The sequence below is a fragment of the Neofelis nebulosa genome, chromosome 4 (assembly GCF_028018385.1).
Source record: "Neofelis nebulosa isolate mNeoNeb1 chromosome 4, mNeoNeb1.pri, whole genome shotgun sequence".
In the NCBI taxonomy this organism is placed as follows: Eukaryota; Metazoa; Chordata; class Mammalia; order Carnivora; family Felidae; genus Neofelis; species Neofelis nebulosa.
In genome coordinates this window covers 115,459,172-115,478,383 of record NC_080785.1, presented here as the reverse complement: position 1 = coordinate 115,478,383, position 19,212 = coordinate 115,459,172, and the positions used below count along the sequence as shown (strand labels likewise).

At 38.6% G+C, this 19,212-nt stretch overlaps 1 protein-coding gene across 5 annotated transcripts in view; it reads right to left on the bottom strand.

Annotated features, from left to right (window-relative positions):
• The window catches only part of TMCC1 (transmembrane and coiled-coil domain family 1), a 245,733-nt gene that overhangs the window by 24,039 nt on the left and 202,482 nt on the right, over positions 1-19,212 (bottom strand). For 4 of the 5 annotated variants that reach the window (XM_058725899.1, XM_058725900.1, XM_058725903.1 and 1 more), the window contains one exon: positions 794-1,728. In XM_058725899.1, coding sequence (XP_058581882.1) covers positions 794-1,728 — 935 coding nt within the window. Of the gene's footprint in view, positions 1-793; positions 1,729-15,471; positions 15,670-19,212 lie in introns of those variants that run through there. The other variant, XM_058725902.1, reaches the window with a different exon arrangement.

Below are 19,212 nucleotides of genomic sequence, written 5' to 3'. Positions count from 1 at the left end.
TGGGGGATATTTCTCTTTGCATGTGATGGAAACAAGGGGGAAAAACACGTATTTAGAGAACTGAGAGTGGTCTAATATGAATATGGATTGTAATATGGAACAGAAGACCAGCTTTTACCTTTAGCACAGATTATGACTCAAAGCAGTTAGCCCTTTGAGAATTCTCTAACTACTGTAGAACCGTTTCATGTTTAAGTCCACACCCATTCAAACACTTGCCAATTCATAACAAAGGTAATGGACGTTGTTTATCTGGATATATTTTCAGTCTACTTTCTCCACACCAAATGCTTACATAAGTGCATTTAAGGCCAAATATCTACAGTGTTCATTACATTTTAGGCAGGCTATATCTTAGATTTTTCTTAGATTTCTTAGAGTTCAGAGGGTTGTAGATCTTTTGAATTCAATGTAGTACAATTGTAGGTTGCAATGATTTGTGGTTCTGTGATTATAAATAGGTGAAATGTCTTAGAAAGTGCAGGCTTCATGTGAAAGTCCTAAACTGGAACAGAATACTAGAGAGTTACAGTAATTGTCATGCTCTGACCAAAATGCTTCATTGGTGTATGATCTTAGGAGTCATTTAACTTTGCTGTGTCTCTATTTTGCTCTCATAGGAACTATGTGGATGCCATAGGACATATCTAAAGTGCTCTGGACACTACAAAAAAAAAAAAAAAAAAAAAAAAAAGGACACCCTTCTCAGACCTTTTAAAGCCACTTCCCCATATCCAAAGGGAGGGGAACTGCAAACAGAAATAATTTAGGATTTTAATGCCATATAACTTACCTATATCGCTCCTCCTGTAAGGCCTGCATTATTAATGAATAGTCTCTCTGATAATGTTCCTTGAGGGTCTCAAAGGATTCCTCCAGTCTGGCCTGGGTTTCCCGGATCTCCTGGATCTCATGTAGTAGTGCATCGAATCCTGAGCTCTGCATGTCCAGAGTGTTTGTTTTGGAGCTGGATGCTCCTACAGCAATGCCTCCAGTGGTGCTATTGGCTCCCACTGAGCCTGAAGTGGCACTAGAACAATCTTCCTCACTACCATATTTTGGGCTTGATTGAAAGTTTGAAATCACCCCCAAAGCCTTCCCCCCATCATCCACTTGCCCTTCCTCTAAAGAGTCCTTCAGGTTAGGGATGTTGTCTGCACTGCCAAATTTATTCCGGATTAGTGAAGCAATCTCTCTGGGTTTTGAGACTACGGCCCCTGCTGCTGAATGAGTTGCTTGGGAGAAGCTAGAAAGTCCACCTTTGACACTGTCCACCACACCTTCACTGAAGCCAGTCACCTTTGCTCCCACATCCTTCAGACCCTGGTGCATGTCCCTGAAGACATCCTTCGGCTGCCGGGGAATCCCATTCTGCTCCACCTCTCGGAGTTTCCTGTGGTAGTGCTCAAGCTTCTTTTGTAGCTGGAGGATGGTTTGGGCAGATTTCTGGTTCTTCTTCTCAAAGACCTGCTTGATGCGGGCAGCCTGCTGCTTGTCTGCACTGTTGGCAAGCTTCAAGTACTCAGCAACGTTGTCATCCCGGGCTGTTTGTGCAATCTTGATCTGTTCTGTGAGCTTCAGGATCTTCTGCTGCAGATGAGCAATAGCAGCCTTTGTGCGCTGAGGGTCCGGTGTTCCATCCACAGAGTCTGTGTGGATACTGCCATCAGTGCTGGAGGCCACTGCACTGGAAGTCTGGGCGAGGCTGCTTACTTCCAAACGCTCAATCTAGTGTAAAAATAAGAAGTGGATGTTAGAAGGAGCCCAAGAGGACTACCTCCCGGAATCAATGGGCCAAATGTATTGAAAATTTACATACTCCCAGATCTCAGCACAGATAGTTGACCAAAGTCCTCCTGTCCTATACAAGCCCCATCTCCCTCTTGGGTACTGTCCTTATACAAGTATACTTTGCTTTACACAAAACAGACATATGAAAAAAGATATGCACAAGATGTAAACTGGGGGTGTCTTCCTTTGTTAGAGAATTTATCACAATATTCAAAGCTCCCCTAGTGGATTTAAAGCATGATTTAATTTACATTCTTCACACATACTTTTGTGAAACAAGGTACATCTGCATTTCAATTTAATTTTAGGAAAAGCATTTTAGTATTCAGACATCACTAATTCCAATCCACGCTCTCAGATTATGGTCATCCAAAATGCTGGTGACAACAGGTATTTTACTGGCTAGATATAAAAGTCCTATTTATCACAGTGTCTTTTTATCCAAAGTATGTCAAGGTGATGGAATTATTCTCTCTATTCTGACAGGGACCCTCAATTGGTAGCTGGAAACAGGTGGTGGTAAGAAAGAGAAGTTACTACCGAAAGTGCCAAGGATAAATGTGGTATCCTGTTAGAGTTAATATCCCAGATCACAAGTAACTGTGATAAACTTGGGCAAGAGAAAGTGAATACTCAGGGAGAGGGACAGTGAGAGGTAAGAAATTAATCAAGTCAACAACTAAGTTCAGGTCTTCTGGAGTTCAAACTTTGTGAATTCTATCCAGTAAAAGGTTTTTTATTAGATAAGGGATTCCAAAACACACACAATAACTATCCTTCATATGGGTGAGCAACCACTCAAAGGAGATAAAGAAAAAGGCAAGCTGCTCAGATTTGAAAACTGAAACTATCCAATTTCAAAGCTGTTAGCCAAAGCTGGGAGAGGTCAGGTTTCCCTAACTCAGGATATAAAAACAAAAACAAAACAAAACAAAAAACCTTGGGTGTGGCTTGTAGTACATTAAAGTAGGGCTCATGCAAAAAGTCTTTAGAAATTGCTCTCTACTGAGCAGGAACAGAAATAATAAAAGAACCATTTCAGGGTAATAAAATTTCCAGTATGAGTGTCAAATTACAAATTACCATCTTAGAGGTTAAGATCATAACCCTTTACTTGGTCCCCAGTCCTAATCTGTAACCAGCCAACAATTTGATAGAAAGAACTGTAGGCTACCCTCTTATACCAAATGTTAAATATTCGTGAAATGCTGATAATTAGCTTGTCAGTCTTTGTTTTATCTTGGTTATATCTCCTCAGTTTGCCATCTGAGCAGGAATTATGGTGCTCCAGAACTCTAAAAATATTAGTTCATTACTGGAAAGTTCATTACTGGAATTAATTTTTACTACTGATATGAATAAAAACTATTTCCTTTTTATTTTTTTATTATTTTTTTTTAATTTTTTTTTTTCAACGTTTTTTATTTATTTTTGGGACAGAGAGAGACAGAGCATGAACGGGAGACACAGAATCGGAAACAGGCTCCAGGCTCCGAGCCATCAGCCCAGAGCCCGACGCGGGGCTCGAACTCACAGACCGCAAGATCGTGACCTGGCTGAAGTCGGACGCTTAACCGACTGCGCCACCCAGGCGCCCCAAACTATTTCCTTTTTAGATGAACAAATGAGAAATAGTGTGCATTTAAATAAAATCAAAAGATAATTTAAAACTGAAATGAATAGCAAAATGACATTATGTTCCCCTAATAACAAAAATGTCCAGAATAGTTAGGGACTAGCAAATAATTATTTTGTGTAACTTCCTCCATCGGCCCCATTCATTTTTAGGTGCAAGCTAACGAGCAGTGAAAGGGCCAGAGGGAAGCAGCAGAAAGGAGAATGAGCCAGAGTCCCAGATAACCACGTTGAAAAAAGTTGAAAATGGAGCTTAGAAACTCTCTCTTCAGTTGCACAGGGTTTCCAATGCATGATTTTCTTTCTGAATGGGATTTCAGATCCCATAACTATAGTACGTAATAGACTCTGATTGTGTACTTATGTTTAATAGCTTAAATCTACCACAGGAAAAGGAAAGCAAATATGAAATACCACTGACCCAAGACTACAAGCTTATGCATTGTCTAGTTTTCTTAGGTTCTTTGTTATCTGAGTATCACCTCACATGTAGTCTCTTGTGTAAAGAAGTGCAGGTACAGAAAACAAGTTTAACTATTACTCAGGGAGGATAAATATTGATCATACTGGTGAAAATATGGCTTTGGGAATAAAATCAAGGTTTTATTATATCTCTAAATTTGAAAAAAAAAAAAACTACAGTAACATTCCAATATAATTATTTATAAAATAGATCACAGTTTGGTTGTGATTTTATTTCCCTACACAGTAACTAAAGAGGTAGACCAGACTCTTTAATCTGACTTCTGTCCTGAGCTGTCTGGGGCCACACTCTATCTTTCCAGTATATGACTCCCACTCAGAATCATCAATATGCCTGTAAGAGTGTATCTGACAGAACCCACTGTCCTGAGCCTTCAAAGAAAACTAAGCTGTGGGGACAGCTTCTGCAGGAGGGAAGCATAACAGTTGAAAGTATGAATCACTCAATTACTCAGTAACTCTTCCCAATATTGGCAGGCACTATCCTTAAAAAGGAAGGAGAGAGAAGAGGGAGAAATTGTGACAGGTGGAGAGGGGAAAAAAGAGGGGAGAAGAGAAGAGGAATGGAGAAGGAAAGAAAAAGATAAATTGAACTATAGATTTACAGGACAGGGGCTGTGAGTACTCTCTTAGTATCTTTTGAGCTATGAACAAAAGCCCTCAGAGGTAAGAATACTTAGCTGGGAGTCACAAAGGCACCAACTGAAAAAGTGGTTCTCTTTTTCAAAAGCCTTTGCTGGCATATTAGGTATCCATATATAACAACATAAAATTAGATTCCACCTCATTCCAGACAGACAATTAAAATGCAAATGTGAAAAGCAAATTCTATTTTTTAATTTTAATTTTTTTAATGTTTATTTATTTTGAGAGAGAGTGCATGTGGGAGCATGAGTGGGGGAGGGGCAGAGAGAGAGAGGGAGAGAAAGAAAATCCCAAACAGGCTCCGCACTGTCAGCACAGAGCCCAACATGGGCTCAATCTCACAAACTCTGAGATAATGACCTGAGCTGAAATCAAGAGTCAGATGCTTAACCAACTGAGCCACCCAGGTGTCTCTAAAAGCAAATTTTAAACCTTTTAGAAGGCGGTATTGGAAAATAGGGAAGGACTTTCTTAAACATACATGAAAAGGCACAAATCAGAAAAACAAAGTTATTTAATTTGGCTACGTTTAGTATAATAGTGAAGCGTGGTTTCTGGCATAAAACTGCTTGGGTTCAAATCCAGCTTTGCTACTTACTACTCATGTGACCTGGGGCAAGTTGCTTAACCTCTGCATCCATTTCACCAACTGTAAAATGGGAATAATACTAAGGCCCACTTCAGAAGACTGTTTTGAGAATGAAATGGGTAAATAAACATAAAAGCGCTCAAAAACAGTCCTGGACACAGAGTAAACAGTTACTACTGGCTATTATTTTTTCTATCATTCTAAGTAGTTCTTTTAAAAAATTCAAGTATTAAAAGATTCTAGAATATACTTCCTTTTAAGATCTTTCACATTTCAGGCATGATCATGGAATATATAGAGTCTGAACCATAGGAATAATGTAATTCAAGGTACTACAGTACAAGTAATAGTCATCTTTCTTGACTGTTGGTCTTGTGGCTAGGCAGCTGGCTAGCTCTTGCAAAGCTCACAACAGGCCTATAAAGTAGACAACGTTATTACTAATTTACAAATGAAGTGACTGTGAGGTACTTCTTATTACCTTATCAAGTGGCAAGATTATTTATTCAATAGGGCTTCATGTGACCATAGGCTGAAGGGCTTTCATGAGTGATCATACCTACCAGTGTAGCAAGTCCTGGACACTTATGGCTGGGGACAGTATTAATTTGTACAGAGAAAATCTAGGAGCAAAAACCAGTCTGTTAAATGTATTTTGATTACTTATTGGAAGCTGGGCAAAGTGCTACACAGCTAGAGGTATGGTCAAAGGCTACAATTCATGATCTTACTGTTGCTATAACAAATAGATAAGCTGCTTTGTTTGCACTTTGTTTCTTACTATTAATGCATTTGCCAAGGGCGCCTGGGTTGGTTAAGTGTCGGACTTGATTTTAGCTTAGGTCACGATCTAGCAATTCGTGGGATTGAGCCCTGCATTGGGATCTGTGCTGACAGTATGGAGCCTGCTTGAAATTCTCTCTTTCCCTCTCTCTCTGCCCCTGCCCTGCTCATGCTGTCTCTCTCTTAAAAATAAACATTAAAAAAAAAAAAAAAAGAATTCATTTGCTAGGGGGTGCCTGGCTGGCCCAGTCAGTAAGCCATGTGACTCTTGATCCCAGGGCTGTGGGTGTGAGCCCATGCTGCGTGTAGAGATTACTTAAAAATAAAATCTTAAAAAAATTAATTTGCCACACTTAAATGATCTTTTAACAGATTTTAGTTAATTGATCCGAAAACAGTTCAAGAGAAAATTTAAACAGTGATGCCTCAAAAGACCAATTAGTCAGGGGCAGAGTAGAGCTATCTTGGGGAGAATATTTGATAAAAGTTTTATAATGGCTTGCAATATTCATTTGCAAATACATTACAGATCTATCTACTTTCTCTGAGTGTATGGAAGTGTCAGAATATGGGAGCACCCAGCTTTGAGAACAATCACGTATGAAGGAACATGGTGGAAAGAGCAAGGAGTAGAAAGACCTAGGTTCACACCTGGCTTTGCCACTTTACTAGCTAGGTGTCTTTGGGCTACCTACTTGTTCTCTTTGAGTCTAAGTTTTCTTATCTATTCAATGGGGTTATCATTCTCTTGTGAGATTATCTGAAAAAATGTTAAATATATGTGAAATCAGATTATGCCTGTCAAACATCGTGAGCATTCAAAAAGTTACCTTTTTCTATTCCTTACCTGGTTCATTACTCAAAGGTACATATTTGTAACTAGAAAAGATTCAGAAATCCCTGACTTGACATCAGTGCCTTCAATAAAAGCCAACAGCCCCATCCTGTCTACTTAGTGGAATGAAGTCTTTATAGACTTCACAGACTTTATATCTGTGCTTTATAGAATACTGGCTCTCTTTCAGGAAATTTCTGCACACTACATAATTGACATCATTTCTGAGAAAATTAAGCAGGCATTTTAGAGTAAAAGAAGAAGGGTGGGAAGCGGAGAAGTCTTTGTAATTAATCTGAAAACAAATAGAATCTGGACTATTTTGGTTTTTCTGAAAGTGGATCTTTCCCAAGGCCGATTTCATCGAATGGGTTGTGCAGTGTAGCCTTTGCAAATTGAATACTTAGGCACCGCAGATGCAGCTCCATTATTCTTCCAAAATTTTTCTCACAGGTATTGGGGCCACGGCTCTGACCCAAAACTGGAGTGTGTGGCTCAATTCAAGTGCACTTATATTTAGTGGGGGCAACAGGATAGAATATTGGATTGTTGAGAGACTACCCCGCGCCCCAAATCCAATATAAACTGTAATCCCTAAAGATTCATAATCTTGGTCTTAAGAACCAGACAGAAATCGATCTTCTAATCAATGATAAACACAAAGATACTCTGGTTCATCATATAAATTTTTCTTTTTCTGCCAGGCAGGTTGTGTTGAGAAGGTACAACAGAGGAAAGAGTCCTGCCTTAGGAGCTATTGAATTCTGTATCATTATCTCCTGGAGGCTTGCCTTTGCCAACACCCCCAACACCTTATCCTTAACAAAAAGAAAAGAAACCTCAAGTCAATTAGCACTTTGTGCAGCAAGTATATATTTATTACGGGAAGACTTTTCACCTATCTCCAGCGTCTCACTGTAGAAACGACATGCCCTTCCCTTCTCACAGTAAGCACAACTCTGTTGAGCAATTCTGACTGACATTTAGTCTGCTGTGCAATGAAGAGGAAATCTCAAGTGGGAGTAGTAGAAAATAAAAATGAAGTAAAGTTCCACCAAACCCATAGCCAGCAAGCTTTTTCTCTAAGCGTTCCATTTTTACCTTGGAGCTAAAATCAAGATTCAACTTACAGCCTTAAAAACAGGCCTTTTTACCTGTCACCAAGTTTTTTTTCTCACTTGATAAATAATCCTTGTACACAATGGAGTTTTCCCTGTAAGTTCTAGGGATCACTTTTTCATATTTTTATACAGAACTTTGGTTATATGGAATAGTCCTAGGTTCTACAGAGATGTGTCTAGACTACCACAGAGGGGAATAGTGGAAGCAAGTGAGTAGGGTTCCTGGAACCCTGATTACCATTGCTTTCATCTATGTTATATGGGTATTCTGGGAAAAGTTTGCTTAGAAAAATAATGTTTTATTGCTTAATACTCATGATAATAATCCTGGCCACTTCTAAAGTTGGTATTGTAGTTTAGTTTGTCCCAAACTTCCTTTTTGTGCATTAAGAACCACTTAAGGCCCTATGCGCTTTTTTACAACCAGCACTTTTTAGATCCATTTTCTATAAATAACGAAGTTTTAAAATAACTTCATGGGGAATACCGTGTATGTGACAATGAGTAGAGGACATGCTCACTGAAATGTGAATTCTGGTGGAGTTTGCACACTAGTTTTGTGGCTAAGGATCCTACTATGTGCCTCAGCAAATGACAAAAACAAAAAACAAAAAAAAAAACTGTATCATGGATCACTTGAAAACAATGGAAACCTTAAATTTAAATCCACATAGGCTTAGGATCACACCTGTATAATCTGGTTCTTCTGACATGGCATGCTGTTTCACACCTCTGGGCTTCTGGCCATATAGTCGAGGGCATGTTCTTTCCTTTTCTGGCTAACTTCTATTCATCCTTCAAGAACCACTTCAGATGTAACCTCTTCCAGGACATCTTTCCCAACAAACTCCCTCTCCCAGCTGGATTAATGGCTTTCTTCATATTCCCATGTACCTATACATATACTTCTCTCAATGTCCTTATCACATTATGTTGAAATGATAGGGTGGCTTGCTTCTACTGACCTAAGTTCCTGAGGCCAGGAAACAAGTTATATTCATCTTTGTACCCCAAGAAGCTAACACAATTTTTTGTGCAAAAATATCTAGGAAATGTTTAATATAAATGCTCACCAGCACTGCCTTAACGTGTTTCTGTCTCTCATATGTCATACAGTGACTAAGCTTATGTTACTACAAATGGAACAAATGCCAGGATTTTTGTAAGAAAAATAGTTTCCAATAGATGATACTCATCCCTCCAAGGCTGCTGAGGAAAAATCAACTGTGTTGAATATCAGTTTAGATTATTAACATCCTATCTGGTCTACCCTGCTCTAACCCAACTGCAAAATATCCATTACAGGATCTAGGATTGCTGCTCAGAATTGCTATGTCACAGGAGCACTGGTTTCCTGGCTTACGTGAAAGGCATCATTGAGGATTAGCACTGCCAGGCCTGATGTTTGGACTTAATAGATTCATATAAGCCTGGTCAGATGATTTATTGTCATTTTAACAAAGCTTTGCAGAATGTTTCCTATGCACAGGGCCTATGTTAGGCATTGGAAGTACCAAAAAAACAAAGAAAACACACTTAAGGAGCCTGCAATCCTAGTAGTCAATAGTATTCTCCTTTGTGATGGTTAAATGTTATTTTTGTAAGTACAGATGCTTTGAGCTCGGAAGGAACCTGAGAGGTCAACCAGTTAAGAAAATTTATTTTACAGGTGAGTAACAGATTGTGAGAGAAAGCTCTCTCCCCGATAACTAAAAGAAAAAATAACATATACTGAAAGTGAGAGGTTCAACTTAACCAGGGGGTTTCAAGTTTCAGTTCATGTATGCCACTGGAAGTATCCAAACAGAGACTTCATGCCTGAATGTTAAAAATGTCACATGAGGATATACTGATTGACATTTGCTATAGATGATCCAAGTTTCCTTCTGAGATTATGATTTATTAAAAAGAAATTGTGATTTGGGCTATGGATTATTCAAAAACTATTCTCACAAGACTTCAGAATGATTAGTCTGAAGCACACAACTCGGCTAAGGCTAAAATTAGTTTCTATTTTCTGAGCATTCACTAGCCAGCAAAAGAAGAAGGTGACACAGAAATGTTTTCACTGCTGAGGATTTAAAAATACATATAAAATCCATGTGCGGATTAGCCAATTTATAAAACTTGCCACCAATGAGTTCCCCATTACAAGGTAATTCCCTACAAATACTTTTATAACACAAGTTTCCTTAAAACAAAAGATTTCTAAGTCTCAGCTTAATCCTATTTATTTCACTCAATTTTGATAAAATGCTAAAGCAATGGAAGAATGTGGAAAACCCCATAGGGTGTGTGATAACTGGGCTATCACTGAACTTTTCAGGCTTGTTCGGTAGCTTAAAGAATAGAGGCTCTAAGGAGGGGCTGTCCAAACCACACATCCCCAATCCCATTTCAGGGCTTAAATACTCTTCTTTGTCTTAAAATGGTCTTAAATACCATTTATTTGTTGACGAGTTCCAAATGTATGCCTTCAGCCCATACTGTGCTTAACTCTAGATCCAACTACCTACTTAATATCTCTTCTTGGATGTCTAATGGTCATTTCAAATTTACTATGTACAAAACTGAATTCCTGATATCCCCAAAACCTGCTCTTCCTGCAGTCTTTCCCATCTCAGCCAATGGCTACTTCATTGATCCATATGCTCAGATCCAAAGCCTTGGAGTCAACTTTAAGTCCTCTTTCTCTCACATACTCTATCCAGTTAACAGCAACATTAATAATCATAGTTGCTAATACATATAGTATTTACTATATGCCAGGCAAGGTTCTAAATCCTTTGTATGTTCAGTAAATTGTATAGTTCTCACAATGACACCACTATAGTTTAAAGCTAAGAAAACTAAAGCATAAAGCATAAATAATTTAAGTTGTTCAAGATCACAAAGTAAAGAAGGGGAAAAGCCAAATGTTTAAACCCAGTCTGGTTCCAGAGTCTAAGTTGTTACCCCCTATGTATATTACATTTCTCCAGCAAATGTTTTGGGCTTTACTTGCTAAAGAGACATAAAATCTCACCACATCTCACTGAATCTCCACTGCCACCACTCTGGTATAAGCCACAATTAACTCTCACCTGGACTGTTGCAGTAAGTCTCTTAACTATCACTAGATTAACATTTTTATAATCAATAATCTGTACAGCAACTAGAGTGATCCTTTAAAAACATATCAGGTCATGGGACGCCTGGGTGGTTCAGTTGGATACATGTCTAACTCTTGATTTCAGCTCAGGTCATGATCTCATGGTTCATGGAATTGAGCCCCGCATCAGGCTCTGCACTGAAAGACAGTATGGAGCCTGCTTGGGATTTTCTCCCTCTCTCTCTGTCTGCCCCTCCTCTGCTTACACGCGTGCACACATACTCTCTCTCTCTAAAACAAACAAACAAACAAACAAACAAACAAACAAAAAAACCACACATAAAAAAATATGAGGTCACAACAGTCTTTTACACCTAAAACTTTCCAGTGTTCCCTATGTGAGTCAGAGTTAAGGCCAAAGTCCTTACAATGGCCTGAACAACCATGACCTGGCACCTGCAGCACATCCATTACCTCCCTATCTGTATCTCCTACTATTCATCCCTTACTCCACTGCCACCAGCTACAATGGCCTCCTTGCTGTTTCTGGAATGTATCGGGCATGTACCTATTTCAAAGCTTTTCCATTTAGTGTTCCTCCTGCCTGTAATACCTTTCCCCACAAACCTGCACAGCTTATTCCATCATCTCCTTTAAGTCTTTGCTCCACTGTCACCTTAGTAGCATCCCTTAGGTGTCTCTGACATCCTGTATGGATGCTGGTCCTTCCTATCTTGGCCAATTTTTTCACAGGTGATAAGCAATAGCAAGATTTCAGTTTTTCTGATAAAGTACAAATAAAGTAAAATTACATAATGAAAATGACTAGTTCAGGGACTTTGCATATGAATGGAACACCAGTTCTCCGATGTATCTAGGTATCTGTAGGGTAAAATGTAGGGACAGCCTAGAGAAAATCAGGAGTACATAGATGGAGAAAGGATATCATGGTGCTATGATATTAAGGAAGCAGATTATACAAAAGATTGAGGTTTCCTACCATTTAATTCATTTTGCAACTATTCTTTGTTTTCCTTATGTAAAGCACTGAATAAAGGTGAATCCCTGCTCTCAAGAAACATATAATCTAGTCAGTGAGACATGAAAATGATCAACTAAAATACAGGTCCAATTAAGTAAATGATGTAGCAGATATGAAGGCAAAGTACTTCTTGAGCATAGGAAGGAGTCACGTATTCAGAAGAAGGAAAAGGGAACAGAGGAGGATTCTTGGAGGAGGTAAAAAAAAAAAAAATGAGCCTTGAAGGAAGAAGTTAGAAGTTTTTGATATAAAGAGAAGTGATAAAGAAAGGCGTTTCAGGATGACAACGCAGTATGAACAAAGGCCCAGAAGAAGGAAATATAGTAGCTTCTTGAAGATAATTGAGTAGTTTGTGAGGTTATATAAATAGGGCTCTGGCAGGAGATGAGATCCCAAGGTAGGTCTAAATCACTGTTTTGCACTTTATTCCAAAGGTACTTCCAAAGGCTTCTCAATGCTAATAGTAGCAAAATCTCCTTTGGAATCTAGACTTATAGATCCAAAAACCTACTTGACTATATTAAAATATGCATGTCCAAAACCAAACACCACAATTCCTCCTACAAACCTGGTTTTCTTATAGTGTTCTCTATCTCTATCTCTCACCTGGTTATAAAACAAGGCCAAGCCAAGGCCAAACTAAACCAAACCAAAGTCCAGGAACCATTCCTAACATCTTCTGCCTTCTACCTATATCCAATTCAACACCAAGTCCTATCTATTTTACTTTCCAAATTTCCATCAAATTATAATACTCTCCCATCTATCTCTACCACCACCACCTTAGGACAAACTCTTGTTATCTCTTTCCTGGGCCACTGACTAATCTACCTGAATTCAATCAGGCTTTCAGTTAAGCTGGAGAATTTTTTTTTTTTTTTAAGTGCTGAGGCGCCTGGCTGATTTAGTCTGTAGAACATGTGACTCTTAATCTCGGGGAAGTGAGTTTGAGCACCACATGAAACAGAATTTTTTTTTAAATAAGTTCTAAATCACCAAATGCTTAAATTCTTTTACGTAGCTTACCACGACTTTTTTGGGGGGAGGGGCAGAAAGAGAGGGAGAGAGAGAATCCTAAGCAGGCTCTGCACTATTGGCAGATAGTGGGGCTTGACGCTGGCTTGATCTCTTGAACCAGGAGATCATGACCTCATGAACCAGAAGATCATGACCTGAGCTGAAACCAAGATTCAAATACTTAATTGACGGAGCCATCCAGGCAACCCCCACCTGTAGCTGCCAACTCTTAAAAGAACAAGTATCTGAATGTGGTCTATCAAGTCAGTCCTACATGATTTAAGCCCTGGATCTATTTCTCTAGCTTCATCTTACAGCATGCTTCCCCCACTCTAGTCAAACTGGTCTTTTTCAACCCCTGCAACTCATCCTTTCTTCTCACCACAGGGCCTTTACATATAGAATACTGCTTACTTGTCCTTTCTTCAACTCTCAGCCAGGAAGTTTGCTAGATGTTTGGGTATGTACTAATGAACAAAACAAAGCATCTCTGTTTTCTATGAGGCTTAACGTCTGAGTGGATAAGAATGGTAGAGATGAAATAACCAGTAATCAAATAATATAAATTATTGAGAAGTACTACAAAGAAGAAAAAAAAGGGTGCTATGAAAAAAGGAATAATGTAAGGGAGGGAAAACTACTTTAGATGGGGAAGTTATAGAAGAATTCTTTGAACAAGGGCATTTGATCTGAGGTCTCAAAGACAGAAAAGGAAGTTATTACTTTAACCAGGTCATAAATGAGGAAAGGTATTATTACCGTTTCATGTGCCAAGAGAATACAGAATTTGGAATTTTATCATATCAAGGTAAAGAAGCAGTTAAGAAAGCAATTCCAAAAAAGAGAGAAAAAAAAAAGGATTTGTCCTTCACTTCTTAGAATTCACTTGGTTAATAGTTGAGAGTATGTTACCAAAAAGTCTTAAGGAAGAAGAGGATGCTGAAGGAAGAAAAGATCAGTAAACAGGAAGGGGGCCACCTGCCCAGTAACCTAATGAAGTATATGGATAATTGTATTTACAAGGCTTATATAACCAATGAGTCAGCAAAAAGTCAGATGTCAATGGATCTCTTCTGTGCCCACTCTAAGCAGCTAGGAAACTTGGCTCTCTCTGCTGGAAAGAAGAGGGGCCCAAGAACAAGATCTCAGGTTAGGCTAATAAAACAATTAACATATCTTCCAGCAATACTCACCTAAGTTAGGATGAGGAAAAGTAAACCTTCAGACTTAGAAAAACCTAAGACATAGGATCCAACTTAAAGTAGATTAGAGCAAAGTGATTCTGGTAGGATTTCATAGATCTAATGCAACTCATTTCTTTAACTTGTCATGAAATGCTTGTTAAAGATTCCAAAATCAAGACCCCCAAATCTGTTTTAAAAAAAACCTCGATTTTAAAAAGCAAATGTCTTTATCATTCTTGGGGTCCATAAATATTTAAGAGTTACTTTCTACAACTATCTTTTCTCTAACAAGGCTAATATGTATGAATGATAACAGAAAAAGTTTTCATAATGACAGAATTGAGTCTGGCAAAGAAAAACATACAAAATAGAACATAAAGGGATTAAATTATAGTACAGACAACGAGATACAGCACTAACCACCACTTGATATTGAACAGCAACGATAATGAACCAAGACAAACACCCACCAACGCACTGCTATGAAAATAGCAGACTCCTCATCCTGCCTTCCTCCACCTCCATACTTATGTTCTCAGGCTATTACTGTTCCAGAGGCAACAACTTGGTAAGACCAGGGAGCTTTTATTTTTTCTTTTCTACTTTAGGCCATAGGGAAAGCGGGGGGAAACAAAGGGGGGGGGGTTAATTATAACTGCTCAAAGAAAAGAAAGGATATCTGTTAGCATTCTTTGCTCTGGAAGTTCCTGGCTTCTGCCTGTTCATAGACATCTGAGAAAACTTGACGATTACCTCTGAAGGTCACAAATGAATGATCAAAAATAATATTTTCCCTTCTGGCTTCTTGGATCACCCCTTTCCATCACATATGATTCTGCAAAATGTGTTCGTTATTGCTAAGAGGCAATTCTATGTAGTTGATATAGAAAAATAAAAATAATTTAAAAACCCCAAGAAACCCTCCCCCACAAAACACAAGCAATACATTTATCTTACCAAAACCCCCCGTCAGGCAGTCTGCTGATTTTGCTTGCCACAAAGCTCATCCTTCATTTGGGTACTGCGAGAGCAAGCTTGGATAGTGAAAACAAATCACAACCTCTCTTGACTATGTGCTCTTTCCATTTGTCCCAGCTTCCAAACTGCAGAGGAGCTGTGGCATAGTCTGTCACGGCTGCACATACTTCGTTTCCGAGAATAACGCTGTAAATGAGGACAGCTACCACTGGGAATGCATTCCCCCACCAAAGAGCCAGCCGAAATGAAGCTTCTAGTGCATCCCTGGGCTTCTCACCTTCACAGCCTCAGAGAAGTGCCTTTCACAGAACAGGCAGGTAGAGCCGCACCACATCAACATCCTTGCATAGCCAATCCTCCGCAGTGCCCACCTCAGCCTATGTACAGTTCCGGTTCTGTCTTGTACATCAACTCTTAGAGCTTTCTACATCTGGGAGCCTGGGAGGGCTCTGTGCTGAATAAACAGAAAGCTTCTGCCAAACAAGCATCGTGTGTGTGTGTGTGTGTGTGTGCGTGTGCGCGCGCGCGCGCTTTGCTAGAGCTGCTAATGCAAATGAATAGTTTTACTCTGAGAATGGAGATCACACAGTATCTGCCTCTTTTCTGGAGCTGTGAGCATCTTTTATAAAAAACAAAAGCATCAAACTGGTTGAATTTAAAGCTACAGAGCAGTAATTCACCATTCACATTTGTCTTCTAGTTTAAAACCAGGTTAAGGTTTAGAGAATAGCTTAAAGAAGGTTAAAAACATTCTAAATAAATGTTTAGGGAGCCTGGTTCAATAATCATCATCATCATCATCATCATCATCATCATCAAAACAAATCTACCCATGTTTAGATAAAGGACTAGAAGATTGCCAAAACAATTTCTATGCTTTCCTGAAGTTTCTTCTCTTATTTTTCATTTTAGGTTCACAAAATAATTAAAATGAAAACTGACCAATTATTCACTATGGAGGAAAGGAAAAAAACGCTTCTGAATGAAAAGCGCTGGAGTTGTCTGAGGTCTATGCAACAGATTAAAACACCACAATCTTAAGCCCTGCATCACATACCATTTACTGAATACCCATGATACTGCATGAAAGAACTGAACAACTTAAAGAGATTGTTCCTGCACTGAATAAGTCACTTTGGGAGTTAGACCATCAGATCTGAGCTTTTATTTTTTCATTTGTAAAACCAGTTCTGGGGAACGTGCACAGGAAGAATGTTAATGATTATGAAGTACAGTGTAGCATGTACAATGTATAATATGTGGAAACATTTCTCTGAGGTTACTACACAGAAAGGCATCATAAGAAGACAATTTGAGAGTTCGGTGCCTAAAGCTGCGATAATTTCTGTACTTGCATGTAAGTATGGGGCTGGAAGCTCAGGCCAGCACAGTACTAAGAGGTCAAAGAAGGGCTTTCCATCAGCATTCACCAGCTTCATGTAACATTTTTTCATTTAAATCATATGAAGCCCTCTGAATGAAATCCAAAGCACTGTAAATGAATTTAAAGATAATTCTGTGTTGACACCATGGCTCCAGAAATTCATCTTCTATCTCTAGAGACATAGAACTCTGACCCTGACTCTCCAGAACAAAGTAATAAAGAATTTAATGGCTTAATACAAGTTTTGTCTTTGCTTAAAAATTAGGTTGTAAGGTTTCAACAGAGTAAATTTTTGTTTCTACAAAAACAAAAGAAAAACCAATCCTGCACAGCTAGCATCAACACTAGCTAATGTCTGCTTAATTCTGTTTATTACCATTCTTAATATATCTTCTTTTGAGACAATCAGGTTCATTATAGAAAACTTTGAAAACACAAGTGGGCATTAAAGAAAGCAAAAATTATCTGTAATCTCACCACTCAGAGAAAATCCAAACCAAACACTGACGTAAGGCCCTTCTAGTCTCTTTCCCCAACACTGAGATTTTTGAAACATATGTTGAAAACAAGGTGCTATAAGATGAAAGCTGTCTTGTTGGATGAGCCACCGCATGGAAGACAGTCCCTGAAGTTGCGCATTGTATATTTGTAGGAGTCATGATTTTACCCACCCCCCCCCCCCCAAAAAAAAATCCCTAAACAGTTTTTGAGGATCCATGAAGACGCCAATAGATTCACCAGAGTTGCCAGAGAAGTATACCTCATTGGCTATGTTAGCCTGGGTACATCTCTTCTTGGCTCTCAAAGTAAATCCCAAGGGGCAACAGAACTTCAATTTTGCTGACTTTCTGGTTTTCTCAATTTTTTTTTTCCCCTCTTGCTGATTTTGTTTTTGTTTCTGGCTAATGCACAGTTGATAAGTTATTCTTCATTGATGGATATACCTACTGAGAATTGGATTTTTATGGTTCCACCATTTGGTGGTCTATGTAGTAGAATGACAGATCTATTTTCTGTTGAGTGAAAAACCAAAAGAGAATTCAGTTTGTTAGACTTTTCTTTTTGTCCACTTGTCTATTTTGAGCTCAATTAAGAATGTTGCACATAATATTAAAGGAGAATAGCTCTTAGAGATCTCAACTGATGAGGTTTTATGTTTACTTTTGACCCATGACTAAAGCTGTAAAACTGAAGCCACAGCTCTGTCTGTAATTCAGAAAGAACTTGACCTCTTAAGTATGAAATGTTTTCCAATTTTTAGAGGATATTGATTAATTTGATTATAATACCTCTTAAATTAAGAAGTTCTGTTCTCATTGGTTTTGTAGAGCTCAATAAGCACTTATTTATCAAATTTTTAGAATTTCCAAGAAAATAAAGTGAACCTATAATACTCCAAATATGTTAGACAAAGAAAAAGAAATCCTATCTACAGAAACTACTAGTTCAGAAACATTTTAGGAGTCCAATTTCATATAATTAAGATAACTATTGTACAAATCAAGATGAGTTTTGTCAGTTAAGTGTAACACTGCATACATCTTAATTTACTTGGGTTTGTTTTCTCAGATAGAAGCTAATCTGAATTTCCTATAACAGACTTACTGATCAAATAAGCTAGTATTACTCTTCCTATATATTTGATATTTAAAAAATTGAAAATCTGTATTCATCTACATTGAATAATAATGTTAACAAACTCTTTATATCAATGACAATGATGTGTTAGTTTAAATATCTCCAAGATCTACTGGGTATCTACCCAAAGAAAACAAAACCAGTAATGTGAAAAGGTAAGCACACTGCTATGTTCACTGTAGCATTATTTACAATAGCCAAAATACAGAAGCAACCTAAGTGTCTATCCATAGATAAATAGGATAAAGAAAATGTCGTGTGTGTATATACACACATATATGTGTGGGGGGAGGGGGAGAATACACACACACACACACACACACACACACAGGGGGAGGGGGAAAATCCCAAGCAGGTTCCGTGATGCCAGTGCAGACACACACATACATGAAAAAGAATGAGATCTTGCCATTTGTGACCACATGGATACTCCCAGAAGATATATGCTAAGTGAAATAAGTCAGAAAGACAAGTATCCTATGATTTCACTAATATGTGAAATTCAATAAAACAAAAAGCAGAAAAAGATCCATAAACACAGACAACAAACTGATAGCGGACAGAGGGGAGGGTGTGGGAGGGGGATGGGAAAAATGGGTGAAGGGAAGTGGGAGGTGGAGGCTTCCAATTATGGAATGAGTAAGTCACAAGGAAGAAAGATATAGCATAGGGAATATAGTCAATGGTACTGTAATAGCACTGTATGGGGACAGATGGTAGCTATACTGTGGTGAGCACAGCATAATACAGAGCTGTCAACTACTATGTTGTACACCTGAAACTAATGTAATACTGTATGTAAACAATGTTTCAATAATAAATTTCTCCAAGATCTATGGTAATTTAAAATCTTGGACTGGGGCGCCTGGGTGGCGCAGTCGGTTAAGCGTCCGACTTCAGCCAGGTCACGATCTCGCGGTCTGTGAGTTCGAGCCCCGCGTCAGGCTCTGGGCTGATGGCTGGGAGCCTGGAGCCTGTTTCCGATTCTGTGTCTCC